We start from the raw sequence: 23,547 nt of genomic DNA, 5'->3' as shown, positions 1-23,547 counted from the left end.
GGCTCCCTACTGGCCCGCGGAACGCTGGAGATTTAAACCTCCATTTTGTTTCCCCGGGGAGAGGGCGGTACCCGTGCTGCCTTCAGTGGCCAGTATCTCTGGAAATGTACTAATTTTATTATATTTATAATAAGAGGTCAAGTAGTCTGCATCCCCTTGCACCCTCGCACGCTGGGCGGTGTATTACTAAATGACAAACACGGGAGGGAGGGCGGGCGGGCGTCCTGCCTGGTGTGAGAGGGACCAGCTCACCTTGCAGCATGCAGCGGTACGCGGCCTCGGAGATGGCGTAGATGTGCGGGGGCATCTCGTGGCGCTTCTTCCCCCTGTACATCTCGATGATATTCTCCGAGTAGATGGGGAGGTTCTTGTAGGGGTTGATTACCACGCAGAAGAGGCCGGAGTACGTCTGGAACGCGAAAAGGGGAGGCAATTGGAATAATTAAACCCACGCAGAATTGGGGATATAGATCTCTATATACTCATATCACAAACACACACAATCCATTAATATTACTGTGACAGGCGACATAAAGCAGATTATAGAGACCAGCAGAATTACGAGGGATCATATCACACTTATTCCCTCACCTGCTTCCTAGAAGTCTGCCAACATAGCACTTAGATTGTAAGCTCTCCGGGCCAGGGATTTCCTGTCTGATCTTGTTTGTTGCACTTATTGTATTATAATTCCCTGTACTGTATTGTTTCTGTTGTAAAGCGCCACGTACACTGTGTGTGCTAAATAAAGATATACATATATACGCAAAACATCGAAAGCAAGAAGCAAGGGGCGGCCAACTCCAGTCCTCATGGGCCACCAACAGGTCAGGTTTTCAGGATCTCTGCTTCAGCACAGGTGGCTCAACCAACGGCTGCACCACTTGCGCTGAAGCAGGGATATCCTTAAAACCTGACCTGTTGGGGGCCCTTGAGGACTGGAGTTGGCCCCCCTTCAGTAGAGACATGTGAGGCCGAAAGGAGACAGGTCAGACAGTGGTGAGTTTGTGTGTAAGCAGAACACAGGGATTTGAACCACTCTTTAGACGTGTGGGCGGATTCACTCTGCATGGCCTTGGAATAACCGATTTATAATAGGGGGGGTTAGCTTTGCTGCAATAACACACAGGGGGCAACACTGAGAATGTTCTTCTGTTTACTTAGAACATTTCTGTCCTGTCCAAGACCGTGTTTCAACCCTGGAAATGTGTGGGGAAGATTGGGTTTGCTCTCGGGTTCTGTCATGATAATGTCATGAGGTATTATGTATTTTAATCCACCTGGTGCTTCAGGGGTTAATGAGCTACAGTTTGCAGTTAAAATACAATATATATTGGGTTGATGTCAGGCCCAGGGTTGTTATGGGTGGGTGCTGGGTTTCAAAGAGAGCTTAATACTACCCTGTATGGCACCCTAAATATGCCAGATGGGTTGCATGTTGCTGATAGTCTGGAGATAAAGGCAGAGGTGGGGGGGGGGGGGGGGAAACCTCACCAATTCCTGATGTACAGGCTGCCGGGGGTGTGAAGGGGAACCTAGAATTCATTCATTTACAGAACGCTACAGGACGTGCACATTAGATTGTAACCTCTTTAACCCAGAGTGCCTGTAATCTACTTTTACAGAGCTGATTGCCGAAAAAAGGGCATCTGAAATATCCACGTGAGACGCCCCATTTCACGTGAAATATCCACGTGAGACGCCCCATCTCATGTGAAATATCCACGTGAGACGCCCCATCTCATGTGAAATATCCACGTGAGAGGCCCCAGCTCATGTGAAATATCCACGTGAGAGGCCCCAGCTCATGTGAAATATCCACGTGAGACGCCCCAGCTCATGTGAAATATCCACGTGAGACGCCCCATCTCATGTGAAATATCCACGTGAGAGGCCCCAGCTCATGTGAAATATCCACGTGAGAGGCCCCAGCTCATGTGAAATATCCACGTGAGACGCCCCATCTCATGTGAAATATCCACGTGAGACGCCCCATCTCATGTGAAATATCCACGTGGGACGCCCCATCTCATGTGAAATATCCACGTGAGACGCCCCATCCCATGTGAAACATCCACGTGGGACGTCCCATCCCATGTGAAACATCCACGTGAGACGCCCCATCTCATGTGAAATATCCACGTGGGAGGCCCCAGCTCATGTGAAATATCCACGTGAGACGCCCCATCTCATGTGAAATATCCACGTGAGACTCCCCATCTCATGTGAAATATCCACGTGAGACGCCCCAGCTCATGTGAAATATCCACGTGAGACGCCCCATCTCATGTGAAATATCCACGTGAGACTCCCCATCTCATGTGAAATATCCACGTGAGACGCCCCATCTCATGTGAAATATCCACGTGAGACGCCCCATCTCATGTGAAATATCCACGTGAGACGCCCCATCTCATGTGAAATATCCACGTGAGACGCCCCATCTCATGTGAAATATCCACGTGAGACGCCCCATCTCATGTGAAATATCCACGTGAGACGCCCCATCTCATGTGAAATATCCACGTGAGACGCCCCATCTCATGTGAAATATCCACGTGAGACTCCCCATCTCATGTGAAATATCCACGTGAGACGCCCCATCTCATGTGAAATATCCACGTGAGACGCCCCATCTCATGTGAAAAACCACGTGAGACGCCCCATCTCATGTGAAATATCCACGTGAGACGCCCCATCCCATGTGAAACATCCACGTGGGACGCCCCATCTCATGTGAAATATCCACGTGAGACGCCCCATCTCATGTGAAATATCCACGTGAGACGCCCCATCTCATGTGAAATATCCACGTGAGACTCCCCATCTCATGTGAAATATCCACGTGAGACTCCCCATCTCATGTGAAATATCCACGTGAGACGCCCCAGCTCATGTGAAATATCCACGTGAGACGCCCCAGCTCATGTGAAATATCCACGTGAGACGCCCCAGCTCATGTGAAATATCCACGTGAGACGCCCCATCGCATGTGAAATATCCACGTGAGACGCCCCATCTCATGTGAAATATCCACGTGAGACGCCCCATCGCATGTGAAATATCCACGTGAGACGCCCCATCTCATGTGAAATATCCACGTGAGACGCCCCATCTCATGTGAAATATCCACGTGAGACGCCCCATCTCATGTGAAATATCCACGTGAGACTCCCCATCTCATGTGAAATATCCACGTGAGACGCCCCAGCTCATGTGAAATATCCACGTGAGACGCCCCAGCTCATGTGAAATATCCACGTGAGACGCCCCAGCTCATGTGAAATATCCACGTGAGACGCCCCATCGCATGTGAAATATCCACGTGAGACGCCCCATCTCATGTGAAATATCCACGTGAGACGCCCCATCTCATGTGAAATATCCACGTGAGACGCCCCATCTCATGTGAAATATCCACGTGAGACGCCCCATCTCATGTGAAATATCCACGTGAGACGCCCCATCTCATGTGAAATATCCACGTGAGACGCCCCATCTCATGTGAAATATCCACGTGAGACACCCCATCTCATGTGAAATATCCACGTGAGACGCCCCATCTCATGTGAAATATCCACGTGAGACGCCCCATCTCATGTGAAAAACCACGTGAGACGCCCCATCTCATGTGAAATATCCACGTGAGACGCCCCATCCCATGTGAAACATCCACGTGGGACGTCCCATCCCATGTGAAATATCCACGTGGGACGCCCCATCTCATGTGAAATATCCACGTGAGACGCCCCATCTCATGTGAAATATCCACGTGAGACGCCCCATCTCATGTGAAATATCCACGTGAGACTCCCCATCTCATGTGAAATATCCACGTGAGACGCCCCAGCTCATGTGAAATATCCACGTGAGACGCCCCATCTCATGTGAAATATCCACGTGAGACGCCCCATCTCATGTGAAATATCCACGTGAGACGCCCCATCTCATGTGAAATATCCACGTGAGACGCCCCATCTCATGTGAAATATCCACGTGAGACGCCCCATCTCATGTGAAATATCCACGTGAGACGCCCCATCTCATGATTGCAAACTGTTGCATTAACCGTTTCGCTGCCAGACAGGAAGCTCTCTCTGTATGGGTTACACTTGCCAGAAAGATCCCAGTTGTTACCACCCAACAATTTGGCACGCCTATGCCTAGATTTGGGACTACCGGAGCATGAAGCTTCGATATCTGCCGCTCTGGTTCTTTGTAGTGAATTTCAACGCTCAAACTGCTCTTCATCAAGCAAAAGCTTTCATTGCATGTCGCCCAGAAGTCCCTCTGGGACAGGAAGCGGGTGCTGTGGAGATCGGAGCAAGTGGTGGGCATATTAAGTTATTAAAGAGCAGCTTTCACCTTTCCCAACGCTGTTCAGGAAAACCACTCTGAGGACCCAGGGGGGCCGTTACTGCCGCCTGAAATACCAGCTCCTGACAGCCGACAATAAAAGGCATGTTGGTTTTGGCATAGCGGGAAGCTCGGAGGAGAGGCGCAGAACAGAATCTCGCCCATGGAAATCACTGAATGACAGAGCCGGGTGTGTGGGGGGGAGATAGGGACAGAGCGGGACGTTATGTCCAGGGACTACGACTGAACATACCGCAATAATACAGAGTATGACTAGATGCCTGGAAATATCTAAACTTAGAGTGGCTATCTGATGGAGAGAGCATCTGACCCTCACCGGCGATTCCTTTCTCGTACGGCCCGGCCATGTGAATTCAGAAGAGAATGTTCAATGGCGTGCGTCATACCCACGATGCATTGTATCTCAGGCGCGGCCTGCCTGGCCTTCACATGTCTGGTAGCCATACTTGCCCTGGAGATGAGCAGATTCGGTGTAGGCCATGGCACCTTCTAACTGGGCCAAGATGAGAGATCTACATAGAAGAAATTATAGGGCAACCGCTTTCAAAACCTCATAGGTTTCCTCAAGTGCGATGTACAGAACCTACAAGGCTTCGACGGCTCTACTCCAGGGGTGGCCAACTCTGTCCTCAAGGGCCACCAACAGGCCAGGCTTGATGGCTATCCTTGCGTCAGCACAGGTGGCTCAATCACTCCCTGCTTCAGCACAGGTGGCTCAATCAGAGGCTCAGTCTTCGACTGAGCCACCTGTGCTGAAGCAAGGATAGCCATAAAACCTGGCCTGTTGGGTTACCCTTGATGACAGAGTTTGACACCTATATTGTAATCTATGAAGAGCTTGAATGTTAATTCCTCTAGAAGGTTTCTCAACCTACAGCGATTCTGCTTTGTCCAAATGAAAGCGCCGGCCGTGTGTGTGAGACAGGTACCTCTGGGATCATCTTGTTTATACACCTTCACAACTCCTCATAGGAAACAGAACCGAAAATAGACCCAACCAGAGGGACTAGGCCTGGAATGCGGTATTTTGTATACTGCTTGTCCCCCGCTGCCCTATAACCTACACACTAACGAGCAACAGGAGACCCACCTCACAGCAAGGGCTTCTGGGATCCGGTATAGAAGCGACATTGGGCCCCAGCTGTAACAATGTTTGGAGGGTCCTACAAATGTGATTCAGGTCTGGGTACCGTACAAAGGAGCTGAAGCTGGGTACCGTACTTAAACCAGCTGAAGAGTCATACTCCATAGGGTTTATATTGCAGCATGTACAGCACAGGGAATCCTGTATACTGCAAAGTTCTAGCTGTGGAATGAAACGCTGCCTGTGTGTATCAGAGCGCAGATCCGACAGGTACTTTGTAACACAACACTCGTAGCTCGCAACAGGAGCAGAGGGTCCCCCAAATCCCTGCAATATCCTACGTGTGTGTTATTAAATAAATCCGCTCTGTGGCATTAGATAATACTTACTACCTTTATATTTTAAAACTCAACTCTTATTGCCGTTTTTAATGTGTTAATATACTGAGCATCCTTTGATTTCTATAGCAGGTTCAGCCACCTCCTCAGCAGTGCAAGATCTGTGTAACACTTTCCTGTTTGTGATAATTTGTTGCCAATATTCCCAGCAGTTTGAGCTGCAAACTGTAACAATAGAGAGAATGTTACCGTAGTAATATAAGAATACATTGTAGCTGTTGAGTTACCCTGACTGAAAGATTGATTGAAACAGAAAGGCGGCCATTTAGTGAACCCTGGGAAACAGGATCTTTACTGATCGATCGCGGGAGAACCAATAGAACGGCAGATTAGGTCATTAGTTTTCAATAAAAGGTCATCAAAGGCGGCGTATATTAAAACAGAGAGATATTTGTATTTTATTTTTTGAGCGGCTTGGATTGCCTATAGCACGGCGCGTGTCCGTACGGTTTTGCCATGTGCAGCGTAACAAACTGGTAGAGAATCATTATTTCAAACAATACCGCATTCCAGCGAGGAAGAAAATACCCTCAATAACAACATCGCAGGAGCAGCAACACGCTTTGTTTATAAGAACACACACCGCGATCACCGGCGTCCCCACCGCAGTCGCAGGTCTCCGCCGCGTGGAGCTGACAAAAGTATTTCATGAATATTCTGGGACCCAAAAGTAAAATGCTGGTTTCCTGGGTGTTCCGGTAATGAAAATTAAACGCTGTACGGGACAGGGAACCCCGTCACCGCCAGCGGGGCAAACCATGGGACACTGTCCCCTGTGGAGCGATTAAATACACAAACTCCCGGGGGTACATAACTGCAGCGATTATACCCTAAACTTGTCACGCTCCCTGTGCCAGAGCGCAGAGTTTAAATCACTTCCTTGTGTGGTTCTGCTACTGCAGGGCTGGCATACTCCAGTCCTCGTTGGCCACCCACAGGTCAGGTTTTCAGGATATCCCTGCTTCAGCACAGGTGGCTCAATCAGTGGCTCCGTCATTATGACTGCACCACCTGTGCTGAAGCAGGGACATCCTTAAAACCTGACCGGTTGGAGTGGCCAACTCCAGAAATCAAGACCAACCCCCCCCCCCCCCCCCCCAATTTTCAGGATATCCCTGATTCAGCACTGATTGAACCGCCTGTGCAGAAGCAGGGATATCCTGAAAACCTGACCTGTTTGTAGCTGGCCACCCCTGCTCTAGTGTAAGAAGCGAATATTTCTATCGACCCGATTTGCCATATTTCAATAGTCAATGCCCCTCCCCAACGCCAACGCATTCCGCAGCGCTACAAAGCACCCAGCACCACACACTGGGGTGTGCTTAATGACGCGGGGCTCTGCTCAGTCCGAGTATCTGATGACCGGTCAAGGGCTCTCGGTCACTCTTCTGCTTCTAATCTGTCACCGCCTGACGCATATCATCCGACACGGATAGATAAGTCTGGCCAGACGGGGGAGGGGACAGTCTCTGTCACCCCCCCACGAGCAAGATCCCAAAACATGTCACAGAATACCTCCGTGCCTCCGGGAGCTGAGCTGCCTTGGGAAAGGGGGGTGTATGCTGCAGAATAATTACCTTTACAAGTCTGCATATGGCGGCCGGCCCAAGTTTCAAGACAGTTTTTAAACTATTCAAGTTTTGAAAAGGTTTCTATAAATGTGCGCTGAAAAAGCAAAACGGGAGCGAATGTTTCGGAAATAAAATCCCCGCTCTTTGCTACGTGGAACTCTACATTTGCAAACATAAAGAGAGTGGTAATCTAGGTCAAATACAAAAAAGTAGTTGCTCTCTGCCGCCCCGGCCCCACCGCGGCGCTCTCTGCCGCCCCGGCCCCACTGCAGCACTCTCTGCTGATGTCCCCACTATATAAATAAAATTATACAAACATAACGTCCGCATCTTGCCCCCCCTAGCAGGTCCCGTTCGCCATTTTATCTGCCCGGGCACTTAATAATGCAAACGCTTTCTGTTGATGCTACATTAACCCCACGAGAGCAACAGGGCAAACTAAAAGGGGTTAATAGCCATTTCTATGCTTGTTACAGCAATCGGTCTCTAGATGCTGGAGGCGGTACCGCCCCAGACACGAGGTGCCACCGATCCGATCTCTTGCGCGGTTTCCCGTTCTGTTTCATACTTCTCCTGCCCAACAATCAAACTGCAAAAAGGAAGTGATTTAAAGGGAGAAGTAGGAGAGGAGTGCTCGGCATTCCTGGGGTTCTGTCCTGCCTGCGGAGGCACCGCAACCACCAAAAATAAAGAGCGGGATGGTATGTGCGGCTCGCGTTCCCTTTGTGCGGGAGAGAGGGGACGGGAGGCTTTTATCAGCGCGAGTTATGCTGGAATGCGCCGGGTCTTGGCCGCGCTCCAGGGAGACACACAGCAGCAGGGCCGTTGTACAAATAGTCTCATTTAGGATCCTCATTCCCAGCCTGACTGTTTCCATATGGTCGGAGGCCTGCGGGATTCCAGCGTGTAGAGCCCTTTGCCAACACGGAGACTCATCTGCTTCTGGTCAACTACGGCAGCAGATCAGGGGGCCGAGGTCAAACCCATCTTGGTGCCCCTTGGCATTAAAGTGTCCTGCCCCTACTAACAAGGAGCAATCCCATATAGCCGGTCAGTTGGATTTTTTAGGGGCCTCTGAATGGGGAAGTGTTTGTCAAATCAAGTGTTTATTTTCCCCTTATTCCACCCTGTCCTTATCGCTGTACCCCGCCGCGACAGCCCCACCGCGACAGCCCCACCGCGACAGCCCCACCGCGGGGAGCAGCCAGAGGAAATCATATCTCACTTTAACAAATACATAAAAAATGTTCTAGGTGTCAGATTTGTGCAACAAATGCCTCATGTCAGTGGGATGATTTCACTTTGGTCCTAGGAGCGATTGCCCTTTTAACCCCTGCGGGCCTGGCTTTTGATTTGGAGAGTGTTATCGGGTGGAACTAATGGCGCAGTCCAACGCAGGCCCAAAGCACATGAACGGCAAGCTTCGTCTTCATGGGGAAGGCCAGAGCCGGAAAGACCTGCTATCCTCGTTTGCTGTGCGCTGCACACCCTGGTTTTTGGAGTTCCTATCCTACTTCAGCTGCACGCTCTGGAAGGGAGACCCTGGGAGAGGCAAGACTGTGAGTACATACCTGGGGCTTACCCGATGAGGAAAGGGGGGGTGTCCTTTGGCAACCTACCCCGACCTTCAGGGTACCTTATGCCCTCTTAAAGCTTAGTACTGCTACTGTACAATTGATCATACCCAGCCTACACTCCCTTCCATCATATACAGCCCCAGCACCTTGAGCACCATTTCACAAACAAACCTCTGCCTCACGGAAAGCCTTATAAGCGTGGGAGGAAACAGTGGGGTTCCCGATGCACCGCGAGGCGGATCAGCGCGATGACCTCACGCCGTATACATGCCACGCCGTATACATGCCACGCCGTATACATGCCACGCCGTATACATGCCACGCCGATAGAAGACATCAGCTGCTGGCTCTCTGGAGATTGATTTAAGAGTCTAAAACAGAATCGGTGGCCAAGTAACGGTCGGCTTTGCAAGTGGCACAGAGTGAAGGTCCCAGGTCTGGCATTAGGCTGTAGGGGGGGGGGGGGGGCGCCTCAAACAATACTTGGGGTTCCATGCTGTTACTTACCCAATGTATACGCCAGTCATATGCTAGGTATGTGCACTCAAACTCACTGTGCAACTCCACTCCTCAAGGGACACCACCAGGTCTTCAGGATATCCCTGCTTCAGCACAGGTGGTGCAGTCGAAGACTGAGCCACCTGTGCTGAAGCTGGGATATTTGACCTGTTGGTAGCCCTTGAGGACTGGAAATGCCCATCCCTGGGTTAAACGCACACCCGCTCCTTTATTTTAACATCAGTCCCATTAAATCACTCCACTCCACTCCACTCCACTCCACTCCACTCCACTCCACTCCACTCCACTCCACTCCACTCCACTCCACTCCACTCCACTCCACTCTCTCCTAGCAGACTGCAACGGGGGGTGATGTACAGTAAAACAGGACGTTTGTAACACAGCGTGGGTGCCGGTAATGCCGGTAAATAAAGAGAGATGTGAACTAGAAATGCATGTGGCAGGAGAGGGTCCCCCCTAGGCGGGCTTGTTCCCCCCCCCCCTCCCCTGGACCACCCCCGAGATGAACAGGAAATGTTATGTTTTCACACAAAAGTTCCTGAAAGTTTTCCAATAGCTGAAATAAAGGAACGGGGAGAAAGAGCTGTTTAATGTCTCAGAGGAAAAGGAGGGTGAGGTCACGGGGTCACGGGGTCACGCTTGGATGTTGGGAGACTCGGCAGGTCCCGCACAGAAGTGCTTGTTGACCAAAAGAGTAGTTGATGCATAGCATAGCCTTCCAGCAGAAGTGAAGAAAGGACCGTCAGGGAAACTCTCTGTGCTAAAGGAAGGGCAACTGTACTTTTACACACCAACCGTAGGGTCCCAGTACTACTATATGTTACGCACACAGCTAGGAATAGACGAATGACTAGACCTGGCTATGTACAGCAATTCCCTGTCTGCTACGCTATCCCTCAGGCGCGGGGAGATCTGCCAATTCAAAGGAACCCTCTCTATGCAGAACACACAATATGGCACTTACAGAACCAGCCTGGCAGAGGGATGCTTGTCCGGGGTGAGTGGGCTGCTAACAGGGGCAGGTGTACTGCCCAGTGGCAATGGGGGGGAAGAGGAAGAGAGGGAGAGAGGGGGAGGGAAGAGAGAGGGGAGGTGGGGGGGAGAGAGAGGGGGAGGGGGGGGAAGAGAGAAGGGGAGGGGGGGAAGAGAGAGGGAGAGAGGGGGAGGGGGGGAAGAGAGAGGGGGGGGGGGAAGAGAGAGGGGGGGAAGAGTAAGAGAGGGAGAAAGGGGGAGGGGGGGAGGAAGAGAGGGAGAGAGGGGGAGGGGGGAGGAAGAGAGGGAGAGAGGGGGGGGAAGAGAGAGGGGGAGGGGGGGGAAGAGAGAGGGAGAGAGGGGGAGGGGGGGAAGAGAGAGGGGGAGGGGGGGGGGGAGAGGGGAAGAGAGAGGGGGGGAAGAGTAAGAGAGGGAGAAAGGGGGAGGGGGGGAGGAAGAGAGGGAGAGAGGGGGAGGGGGGGGAGGAAGAGAGGGAGAGAGGGGGGGGAAGAGAGAGGGGGAGGGGGGGGAGGGGGAGGGGGGGGAAGAGAGAGGGGGGAAGAGAGAGGGAGAGAGGGGGAGGTGGGGAAGAGGGGAAGAGAGAGTGGGAGGGGGAAGAGAGAGGGAGAGAGGGGGAGGGGGAAGAGAGAGGGAGAGAGGGGGAGGGGGAGAGAGGAAGAGAGAGGACGCGAGAGGGGGGGAAGAGAGGAGGTAGTATGGGGAAGAGAGAGTGGGGTATTATGGGGGAGGTAAGGGGGGTAGTATGGGGGGGAGAGAGAGGGGGTAGTATGGGTGAGAGAGAGTGAGGTATTATGTGGGGAGGAAAGAGGGGAGGTAGTATGAGGGGAGAGGGCGGCAGGGGAGAGGGGGGGTAAAAAAGCAGGGATGGGCTGTTAACCTTTTGCTATAAACCCTTCAAGACTGGAGGCGCTTGTATTATTTTGCTCTTCACACTGGCCTCAACTAAAAAAGGGGTTTTAACCCTACGTAATCCCGCTAAAACTGCGCTGCAAATTCCCACGTTGACCCTTAAATACCTGCCACGGATACTAAAGTGATCCGTGGCCTGCTGGTTTATCTGTGCCGGCACAGGGAGGTTTGACAAGTGAAACAGCTGCACGTCCCGTGACGAAGCTCCGAAAAGGGTCAAAGCATGGATCCAGTTACCCCACAGAGAACAAAGCGCGCGTACATCCCGCGTACATCCCGACAGGCAGTGCGCGTACATCCCGCGTACATCCCGACAGGCAGTGCGCGGACATCCCGCGTACATCCCGACAGGCAGTGCGCGTACATCCCGCGTACATCCCGACAGGCAGTGCGCGTACATCCCGCGTACATCCCGCCAGGCAGTGCGCGTACATCCCGCGGACATCCCGACAGGCAGTGCGCGTACATCCCGCGGACATCCCGACAGGCAGTGCGCGTACATCGCGCGGACATCCCGACAGGCAGTGGGCGGACAGATCGGACGCCGCAGGATTTCACGTTTCACCGCCATTACCATCTCAATATCAATCCCCCAAAAAAACATAAGTCTTGGGGTGTCATGGATCTCAAACGTGGGGCTGCAAGTACTCTCCCCACTCCACCAAAACATACGTGGTCCCCGCGTGTAACATTGGATCTGTAACGTGGTCCCCGCGTGTAACATTGGATCTGTAACGTGGTCCCCGCGTGTAACATTGGATCTGTAACGTGGTCCCCGCGTGTAACATTGGATCTGTCACGTGGTCCCCGCGTGTAACATTGATCTGTCACGTGGTCTCCGCGTGTAACATTGGATCTGTCACGTGGTCCCCGCGTGTAACATTGATCTGTCACGTGGTCCCCGCGTGTAACATTGGATCTGTCAAGTGGTCCCCGCGTGTAACATTGGATCTGTCACGTGGTCCCCGCGTGTAACATTGGATCTGTCACGTGATCCCCGCGTGTAACATTGGATCTGTCACGTGATCCCCGCGTGTAACATTGGATCTGTCACGTGGTCCCCGCGTGTAACATTGATCTGTCACGTGGTCCCCGCGTGTAACATTGGATCTGTCACGTGGTCCCCGCGTGTAACATTGGATCTGTAACGTGGTCCCCGCGTGTAACATTGGATCTGTAACGTGATCCCCGCGTGTAACATTGGATCTGTAACGTGGTCCCCGCGTGTAACATTGGATCTGTAACGTGGTCCCCGCGTGTAACATTGGATCTGTAACGTGGTCCCCGCGTGTAACATTGGATCTGTAACGTGGTCCCCGCGTGTAACATTGGATCTGTAACGTGGTCCCCGCGTGTAACATTGGATCTGTAACGTGGTCCCCGCGTGTAACATTGGATCTGTAACGTGGTCCCCGCGTATAACATTGGATCTGTAACGTGGTCCCCCCGTGTAACATTGGATCTGTAACGTGGTCCCCGCGTGTAACATTGGATCTGTAACGTGGTCCCCGCGTGTAACATTGGATCTGTAACGTGGTCCCCGCGTGTAACATTGGATCTGTAACGTGGTCCCCGCGTGTAACATTGGATCTGTAACGTGGTCCCCGCGTGTAACATTGGATCTGTAACGTGGTCCCCGCGTGTAACATTGGATCTGTAACGTGGTCCCCGCGTGTAACATTGGATCTGTAACGTGGTCCCCGCGTGTAACATTGGATCTGTAACGTGGTCCCCGCGTGTAACATTGTAATATTCGCTTTGTAACTGAATACAGGTTTCAGTTATATATTTGTTTTATTACAGGATAGACGCCGGGGGTCTCTGGCGCAGAAGCCGGGGCTCTCTGGCGCAGAAGCCGGGGCTCTCTGGCGCAGAAGCCGGGGCTCTCTGGCGCAGAAGCCGGGGCTCTCTGGCGCAGAAGCCGGGGCTCTCTGGCGCAGAAGCCGGGGCTCTCTGGCGCAGAAGCCGGGGCTCTCTGGCGCAGAAGCCGGGGCTCTCTGGCGCAGAAGCCGGGGGTCTCTGGCGCAGAAGCCGGGGGTCTCTGGCGCAGAAGCCGGGGGTCTCTGGCGCAGACGCCGGGGCTCTCTGGCGCAGAAGCCGGGGCTCTCTGGCGCAGAAGCCGGGGCTCTCTGGCGCAGAAGCCGGGGCTCTCTGGCGCAGAAGCCGGGGCTCTCTGGCGCAGAAGCCGGGGCTCTCTGGCGCAGAAGCCGGGGCTCTCTGGCGCAGAAGCCGGGGCTCTCTGGCGCAGAAGCCGGGGCTCTCTGGCGCAGAAGCCGGGGCTCTCTGGCGCAGAAGCCGGGGCTCTCTGGCGCAGAAGCCGGGGCTCTCTGGCGCAGAAGCCGGGGCTCTCTGGCGCAGAAGCCGGGGCTCTCTGGCGCAGAAGCCGGGGCTCTCTGGCGCAGAAGCCGGGGCTCTCTGGCGCAGAAGCCGGGGCTCTCTGGCGCAGAAGCCGGGGGTCTCTGGCGCAGAAGCCGGGGGTCTCTGGCGCAGAAGCCGGGGGTCTCTGGCGCTGAACCCCATTCACTTCAGCTCGGGGGACCCCCTGCTTCCCGAGATACAAACCTCCATGGGGGGTTCCGGCATCTCTGTAGTTTAAAAGGGGCCGTCACGTAGGTCAATAGGAAGCCGCACCGGATGACATCACAGCTTCCTATTGGCACGCGAGACGCCATTACGTTAGCCCCACACGTTCCTTAGAGTACTCACAGCGAGTCTCGCTTTATTTCTCATCTATTCTGCAGGCATAACAAGTCCCTGTCCTGAGAAGCTTACAATCTAATTTGGACACTTGTGTGATAAAAAGTTACTTGCCCAAGGTCACAAGGAGCCAACACGGAGATGCAAACCAGGTTTACCCACTTCAAAGGCCAACCACTTTACCACTGAGCTCTCTCCGAAAACGACACCACACGGCACTGTATAGTGATACTAAGCATCTATACATACTTCAATTAGGACAGCAGCCATCTTTAAAAAGTGCCATCCAAACATAAACCTTACGGGGACAATATAAATCTAATGGACTTCCTTAAAACAAATCTAACCTTGCTGAAAACAAAGATTGGTTTTGGAAAAACAATTCAACCCGCATTTTTTAGGGTCCTGTGAGGGGGGGGGGGGGGGGGGCCTTGAGAACGCCTGGTTTAGAGGGTGATCCCCGAGGGGAGCAGAGATACTTAGTACTCACATAGATGAGTCCGGAGTAGTATCTGTCCTTGAGGTTGTGCAGCACGGAGGCCTCGTTCAGGCAGGTGAGCTCCGCCATGTCCTCCACCTTGGAGAACTTGGGCGGGTTCATCTTCTGGATGTCGTCCTTGCTGACCGTGGCTTTCTTGCCGTTCTCCGCCAGCTCCACCATCACCTCGTCCCCCCGCTCCTCCTTGATGCCGGCCGCCTCGAAGCCGTGGCGCTCCGACGGCACCCACACCAGCTTCTTGGCCGTCCAGTCTGCCTGCGTGGCTGGGTTGTAGACCACGTCGCGGTCCACGAAGAGGTAGCGCTCGGGCTCATCCTGCCCCGCTCTCTGAGACATGGCCATTGGGAGCAGTCACTGGCAATCACCTACAGAGGAGGACAGGAGGTCAACATCAGTAATATGGGGGATATTAACTAAGCAGTGCTACGCCAAACAACACCTTCTCTAGTACAGGGGGGAAGAGAGTTATGGGTAGGGGATATATGGGGCAATAGGAGGAGTTATATGGACAACAGGAGGGGTTATAGGGAGGGTTTATATGAGGCACTATGAGGTGTTATAGAGAGCGGCTTTATGGAGCAATAGGAGGAGTTATAGGGAGCGATTACATGGGATAATAAGGAGATTTTTTTTACCCTAATACACACACTATTCGTGGGACACGTGAGTCACCCCTGCGCCCCCTGAAAGTACATCTCCCAAAACGCTGCAGCCGCGTCCCAGGCTCTGGAATCGCTGTGCACCATTGTGTATTCATATGATGGCATCAGGGCAAAGACCCCCAATAATCAGCAACAATAATTATAACCCTTTAGGTGCCGAGAGCGCCTAACATCTTATTTGTAGCGTTATACTTAATACTTGTATACTTAATACGTACATTCGTAGCTGATGGAGCCGTCACACAGAATGCGCACGTAATGTTTCTAACGATGAGCCAGTGACGCACGGCGCGGTACAGAACGCGTTTCACACACAAGCCCCTTTCCCATAGCTTTATAACTTGTCCAAAGAACTAACACTCTGGCGTACGCGAGGCCGGCTCAAAGCACAGGCCGGACATTCACCACTGGCCTACACCAGAGATTCTCCGTACAAGCAGAGGGGGCAAATATACATCATTATCAGTAGCTACATGCACACGCGTGTCACAGCAGGGCTATCACAGTCACTGCATCACAGGGAAACCACGTATGCAGAACACAAAGGGATTTAAGGGAAGACTGAGCCAGCTGTGCTGAAGCATGGATATCCTGCACGCCTAACCTGTTGGGGGCCCTTGAGGACTGCAGCTGGCCAGCCCTGCAATAAGGCATTGCTACGAGATATGGGGTGATCTAACTACACGTGCAGCGCGCCCCGAATCTAACCAAGAGGTGCCTCACAGCACCCAGGCCTCAGAGAGGGGGTGGGGGAGGCTCCGTGTTTGGGGGACGTGAGCCTGGTCAGTGAGAGGTTTGTGGGGAAGCTGGGGAGGGGTGGGAAAGAGGGGGAGGGGGGCTGGGATTAGACAGAATGAGGAGGGGATGGGAGAGGGCTAGCCATGATGCAGACGGCTCTTTGTCTGCCTGGGAAGGAAGGGACGGAGCTGATGCTGTGACAGCTCTTAGCAGCCGGAGACCCGCCCCCTTCCACCCAGACAGCTGTGGGGGGCACTTACTCTGCAGCCTTAACCCCTTCACTGATTCCCTCTCTCCCCCCCCCCCCTCCCCTCCCCTCCGCAATATAGCAAAGGTGTGGAGGGCTGAGCACTGTGGCTCACTCGCTGCTCCCTGAGGCCTCCAGCGCACCCCGGGCAAGGATTGGAACGCCTCGTCTGTGGCTGAGGCACCAGGGTGGTTATGCTATGCACAGAGCAGGGCACACTGCCGGCACCCGAGACTGGCATTAAACCGCAGACAATGGGGAGAGGAGAGACGGGCAGAGAGGAGAAGAGACGGGCAGAGAGGAGAAGAGACGGGCAGAGAGGAGAAGAGACGGGCAGAGAGGAGAAGAGACGGGCAGAGAGGAGAAGAGACGGGCAGAGAGGAGAAGAGACGGGCAGAGAGGAGAAGAGACGGGCAGAGAGGAGAAGAGACGGGCAGAGAGGAGAAGAGACGGGCAGAGAGGAGAAGAGACGGGCAGAGAGGAGAAGAGACGGGCAGAGAGGAGAAGAGACGGGCAGAGAGGAGAAGAGACGGGCAGAGAGGAGAAGAGACGGGCAGAGAGGAGAAGAGACGGGCAGAGAGGAGAAGAGACGGGCAGAGAGGAGAAGAGACGGGCAGAGAGGAGAAGAGACAGGCAGAGAGGAGAGACGGGCAGAGAGGAGAGACAGGCAGAGAGGAGAGACAGGCAGAGAGGAGAGACAGGCAGAGAGGAGAGACAGGCAGAGAGAAGAGGACAGAGAAACGAGAAGAGAGACAGCGAGAGGAAGAGAGACACTCAAACTGACAGAGTGCCCAGACCACGCTAGCCTTGTATGCAAATGCCAAGGGCACACGCGTGGGTCATTTCCAATGCTTCCCAGCGTGCTGCTGCCCGGGCAAAGCCAGATACTTCGATTTTAATAATAAGAGTAAAAAATAAGCAGAGCTACTCATTACCAATATATATATATCCATTACACTGCAGTGGGGCTAATGAGGGTCGCCAGTAATTAACACAGCCTTTTTCCCCCTATGCTTCTGGGAATTCGGATTCCCAGCATGCAGTGCGTTCCTGGGACCTCAGGCGGGAAAGGGTTAATTTTCTGGCATCGCAGCAACAGATTCATTAACACCCAAACCTTTAATTCCATGTAAATAACACACCGTACCCGGGAGCAGCGAGGGATTAGGGCGAGCTCATGGTGGCGGCGGCGCTTGCGTCCGCGCGCACTTCCAGGACGCTTACCCGATTGCCTATGCTAGTTCTTCACGTGCCCGCGGCGCTGATTCATTTTGCCGCCACAACTCAAATTGAGATTTGGGGCTGCAGTAGCGCGACGTCAGCGTCACGTCAGCTGGTTCAGCCAATCAGGGATGCGTCCGTAAAGCGTTCGCCAGGCGACCGATCTCCTGCAGCTAGCGCACACATCGCTGTGGCTGCAGGAGCGCGCGCCGCGCCGCAAACATGAGCTGCTGATCTCTGCAGAGATGCTTCAGGGATTATTAACCCCTGCGGCACGGGGGAGAGAGGGTGGAAGAGAGGGGGGTGGAAGAGAGGGGGGTGGAAGAGAGGGGGGGGAAAGAGAGGGGGGGGTGGGAAAGAGGGGGGGGAAGAGAGGGGGGGAAGAGAGGGGGGGAAGGGAGGGAGGGGGGGAAGGGAGGGGGGGAAGGGAGGGGGGGAAGGGAGGGGGGGAAGGGAGGGGGGGAAGGGAGGGGGGGGAAGGGAGGGGGGGAGGGGGGAAGGGAGGGGGGGGAGGGGGGAAGGGAGGGGGGGGAGGGGGGGAGGGGGGGGAGGGGGGAAGGGAGGGGGGGGAGGGGGGGAGGGGGGGGAGGGGGGAAGGGAGGGGGGGGAGGGGGGAAGGGAGGGGGGAAGGGAGGGGGGGAGGGAGATGGGGGGAAGGGAGATGGGGGGGGAAGAGAGGGGAGAAGAGAAATTTGTAGGAGGTCAGAAATGGGAGAGAGGGGGAGCGGTGTAGGAGTGGAGATATTGGGGGGGGGGGTGTATGGTATGTGTGGGGCATTTGTGAGGTTGACAGGGGAATTATGGGATGTGTGCGGTACTTGTGAGGGTGATGGGGGCATGTATGGGATGTGGGGTGTACTTGTGATGTGATAGGGGTATGTATGGGATGTGTGCGGTACTTGTGAGAGTGATGGGGGTATGTCTGGGATGTGGGGTGTATTTGTGAGGGTGATGGGGTATCTATGGGATGTGGGGGGCACTGAGGGTGATGGGCTATGTATGAGATGTGGGGTGTATTTGTGAGGGTGATGGGGTATCTATGGGATGTGGGGGGCACTGAGGGTGATGGGGTATCTATGGGATGTGGGGGGCACTGAGGGTGATGGGGCATGTATGAGATGTGGGGTGTACTTGTGAGGGTGATGGGGTATGTATGGGATGTGGGGGTATTTGTGAGGGTGATGGAGTATCTATGGGATGTGGGGTGTATTTGTGATGTGATAGGGGTAAGTATGGGATGTGTGCGGTACTTGTGAGAGTGATGGGGGTATGTATGGGATGTGCGGGGTATTAGTGATGTGATATGTATGGGATGTGCTGGTTATTAGTGAGAGTGATGGAGTAGGTATGGGATGTGCGGGGTATTAGTGAGTGATAGGGTATGTATGGGATGTGCGGGGTATTAGTGAGAGTGATAGGGTATGTATGGGATGTGCGGGGTATTAGGGAGAGTGATGGGGTATGTATGGGATGTGGGGGTATTTGTGAGGGTGATGGGGTATCTATGGGATGTGGGGGTATTTGTGAGGGTGATGGGGTATCTATGGGATGTGGGGTGTATTTGTGATGTGATAGGGGTATGTATGGGATGTGTGCGGTACTTGTGAGAGTGATGGGGGTATGTATGGGATGTGCGGGGTATTTGTGATGTGATATGTATGGGATGTGCTGGTTATTAGTGAGAGTGATGGAGTAGGTATGGGATGTGCGGGGTATTAGTGAGAGTGATAGGGTATGTATGGGATGTGCGGGGTATTAGTGAGAGTGATGGGGTATGTATGGGATGTGCTGGGTATTGGTGAGTGATGGGGTATGTATGGAATGTATGGGGTATTAGTGAGTGATATGTGGGAATGTACAGTATAGGATGAGCGCGTATATGTGATGGGGGTATGTATGATATGCGGGGGCAGGATGGGGTGATAGAGCGGGCAGAGTACTTCAGATGGTTACAGGGGAAGGTTTGTAAAGGCAGAGAAACAAATAACGAGATGTCCGGGCTGGAGAGGAACAATGCTGTTTATATTGTGTAAACGCAGGAAGCATGAGGTTTCGGAGGGTATTTATAAAGGGGCACAAAGGGGGTATTTATAGGGCCATGGGAAGGAGGGGGTATTTACAGGGGCGCAGGTAGGAAGGGGAATTTACAGGGGCGCAGGTAGGAGGGGGTATTTATAGGGGCGAACGTAGGAGGGGGCATTTATAGGGGCGCAAGTAGGAGGGGGTATTTATAGGGGCGCAGGTAGGAGGGGGTATTTATAGGGGCACAGGTAGGTTTTTATATAGGGACACAGGTAGGAGGGGTATATATAGGGGCACAGGTAGGAGGGGTATATATAGGGGCACATGTAGGAGGGGTATATATGGGGGCGCAGGTAAGCGGGGTGTATATATAGGGACGCAGGTAGGAGTGGTGTATATATAGGGACGCAGGTAGGAGTGGTGTATATATAGGGACGCAGGTAGGAGGGGTGTATATATAGGGTAGGAGGGGTGTATATATAGGGACGCAGGTAGGAGGGGTGCATATATAGGGACGCAGGTAGGAGAGGTGTATATATAGGGACGCAGGTAGGAGGGGTGTATATATAGGGAAGCAGGTAGGAGGGGGTATTTATAGGGACGTAGGTAGGAGGGGTATATATATATATAGGGGCACAGGTAGGAGGGGTATATATAGGGTCACAGGTAGGAGGGGTATTTATAGGGTCACAGGTAGGAGGGGTATTTATAGGGACGCAGGTAGGAGGGGTATTTATAGGGACGCAGGTAGGAGGGGTATTTATAGGGGCAGAGGTAGGATAAATATAGGGGCTGAGGTGGGGGGGGTATTTATAGGGGCAGAGTTGGGGGGGTATATATATATATATATAGGGATGCAGGTAGGAGGGGTGTATATATATATATATATATATATATATGCAGAGGTGGGGGGTATTTAAAGGGGCACATGTAGGAGGGGGTATATATATATATAGGCACAGACAGGAGGGGTGTGTAGGAGGGGGTATTTATGAAGCGGTAACAATGCGGGGGTACCTCTCACCCTCGGTTCCTGGGGGAGACCCCGCACCTCAGTCCTTCCAGCTCCGGCTCCGGGCTCCGTGTCACCGCTTCACTCCCTCCGCCCCCCGGCCGCACGCTCTGCACCCGCCCCCCGCAACCACACGCCTCTCCCATTGGCCAGCACTTCCCATTCCCGCGCTTTCATTGGTCCCCCGCCCTGCCAATCACATCCCGAAACCGTTACTTCTCCTCTCCCTCTCCATCCTTTCCCCCCCCCTTGTTCCCACCCGCCCACTTGCAATGCGATTGGTTGAGCGCTCCAGTCAGTCAGCGGTGCCGCTGTTCTATTGGCTTGCCAGGGTTTCCATGGATTCCAGTTCAGTGGGCGTGGCCGCATGTACCAGATTGATTGACGGCTGTGTGAGCAGCACGTGGGTGTGATGGACAGGAGACATTATAAGGGACATTATTATGACCAATCTCATTAATATTCATTCTATTACATTCATACATTATTATTGTTATTATTATATCAACCTCATTATTTTAATATTATTATTGATTCTATTATATTCACACATTATTATTATTAATATTATTATTCTTAATATTATATCAACCTCATTATTTTAATATTATTATTGATTGTATTATATTCATACATTATTATTATTATTATATCAACGTAAATTATTTGAATATTATTATAGATCAGCCTCATTATCATCATGATATATTACGATCGATCAACCTCATAATATTATTATATCAACCTCATAATATTATTATATTATTATATCAACCTCATAATATTATACTGTATTATTATATCAACCTCATTATTTTGATATTATTCATATTATTATTGTACTATTATTATTCATATTATTATATATCCACCTCATTATTATGATATGATTAATAACAGCCCCGGTCCCCGGAACCCCAGATGAATAGTTGATATGTACCCAGCGTTACAGTCTCATCCTTACCCCCGGATAATATGCACTGACATTTCTTTCCAGAGAAAAATGGATCTAAGCAGCTTAAAGTGTCTAAAAAAAAAAAGCCAAATTAAAAAACAAAAAAAGTGTGTTCATTAATCATTGGAGCAATGGTTTGGATCATACTTTACAGTAAAAAAACAACCTAATGTCTCAGACAGGTATGCAATCCTGCCCTCCCCCATTATCTGTTAGCATACCGTGCTTCCACTGCAGCTAGGGATTCTGGGTAATGACATGCAAATGAGCCCAGTGCTTCACTCTTTGCTGCTTGTCCATTTTAACTTACACCCTTATAAGCTTATACAGCGCCTGCCGCATTACACAGCGTTTAGGGCTCTATACGCTAGATCAGGGGGTGCCAATCCCAGTCCTCAAGGGCCACCAACAGGTCAGGCCAAGGATATCCCTGCTTCAGCATAGGTGGCTCAATCTGTGCTGAAGCAGGGATATTCTGATTCAACCTGTGCTGAAACAGGGCTACCCTGAATCCAGGGATTGCACCTGTGCTGAAGCAGGGATACCCTGCAAACCTGGCCTGTTGGTAGCCATTTGGAGACTGGAGGTTGGCCGCTCCCGATATAGATCGTACGTTAGAAAGACATACCTGCAGCAAACAGATAGGCAGAGAGCCTCGCGGCAATAAATATATCCTGCATTTGTTAATACACCGCACACGGATAATATATTGCTTAACCCTTTCACCGCTGTGTGCCAGTGAAGCCGGCGCTTATTGACATAGAAAGCCACGTGCCCGGTTGATACCCAGCCACTGTGTACCGTGACCATTACCCACGAGCTATTTCAGTGGCGCGATGGAATGGGATCAGGAGGCAGTGGTCACATATGCTATTTTGTCGCTGGAACGTGCCCTGTGTTTCCCGGCTTTGTAAGGCTGCAGAGAGTACGCACAGTGAGAGGCTGGTTAAATATATGTGTTAGCACCGACGGGAGAATGTCACAGAGGCCGCTCGAGACAAAGCCACGTCCGCGTGCTGCAGCCCAGAGGTTATCGGGTCGTCTGTCATTCAGTCCTCAAGACCCCCCCCCCCAACAGGTCAGGTTTTAAGGATATCCCAGCTTCAGCACAGATGGCTCAATCAGAGGCTCAGTCAAAGACTGAGCCTCTGATTGAGCCACCTGTGCTGAAGCAGGAACTGATTGAGCCACCTGTGCTGGGGCTGGTTGAGCCACCTGTGCTGAAGCTGAGACTGAATGAGCCATCTGTGCTGATGCTGGAACTGATTGAGCCACCTGTGCTGACGCTGGGGCTGATTGAGCCAGTTGTGCTGAAGCTGAAACTGAATGAGCCATCTGTGCTGAAGCTGGAACTGATTGAGCCACCTGTGCTGAAGCAGGGAAATCCTTAAAAGCTGACCTGTTAGGGGGGGCTTGAGGATTGGGGTTGAACACCGGCGGTTTAGAGCCGCAGCGAGCGCAATAAACGGTTTTTATTGCGTTTGATACATTTCTCGGGCAAGTCACTGGAAGGCTAACGTGATACATATATTTATTCCAGAACATATACACTCACATAGAATAATAACAATCCCGTGACAGTGTACCCAGCGCTGGACATACAATGTATTTGGACAAAATGAGTCCCTACGCTCACTGTCACACTTGAAGGAGGCCAAGCTCACAAGAGCCTGGCAGTGGGATTCGATCCCGGGTTTCGCCCACTTCAAAGGCAAGTGACCTGAGTGTAAGAAATGCTGTTCTGTTGTGGATGGAAAATGGGCCCCATTGTAACCCAAGAGATGACCGGTCAGCAGCGCAGTGTTATTACGTCCAGGGTGGCCAGGCCGCTCCTCCGGTGCGACACGCTCGCCACACACACACCTCTCTCTGCTCCATGCTGTTTCCTCCTCTCCTTGGCCCCACCCCCAGGCTCCTGACACCTCCTCCTGATTGGCTGCATTACCCAGCGGCGTGTACACATACACGCCCAGAGAGGTAATACCGGTATACACATACACGCCCAGAGAGGTAATACCAGTATACACATACACGCCCATAGAGGTAATACCGGTATACACATACAC

At 52.4% G+C, this 23,547-nt stretch overlaps 1 protein-coding gene across 4 annotated transcripts in view; it reads right to left on the bottom strand.

The window, feature by feature from the left end:
* MYH10 (myosin heavy chain 10) overlaps window positions 1-20,633 on the bottom strand; it is a 90,153-nt gene extending 69,520 nt beyond the window's left edge. For 2 of the 4 annotated variants that reach the window (XM_075579705.1, XM_075579708.1), the window contains exons 1-3: window positions 20,539-20,633; window positions 14,616-14,989; window positions 253-409 (exon numbers count right to left, since the gene is read on the bottom strand). In XM_075579705.1, the coding sequence (XP_075435820.1) occupies window positions 253-409; window positions 14,616-14,966 (508 nt within the window). In that variant the 5' untranslated portion in view covers window positions 14,967-14,989; window positions 20,539-20,633. Of the gene's footprint in view, window positions 1-252; window positions 410-14,615; window positions 14,990-17,495; window positions 17,650-20,531 lie in introns of those variants that run through there. The other 2 variants (XM_075579706.1, XM_075579707.1) reach the window with 2 other exon arrangements.
* Between the last annotated feature and the right edge of the window lie 2,914 nt (window positions 20,634-23,547).

The sequence above is a fragment of the Ascaphus truei genome, chromosome 22 (assembly GCF_040206685.1).
Source record: "Ascaphus truei isolate aAscTru1 chromosome 22, aAscTru1.hap1, whole genome shotgun sequence".
NCBI lineage: Eukaryota > Metazoa > Chordata > Amphibia > Anura > Ascaphidae > Ascaphus > Ascaphus truei.
The sequence above is the reverse complement of the archived record's forward strand: the minus strand, read 5'-3'. Positions and strand labels throughout refer to the sequence as shown.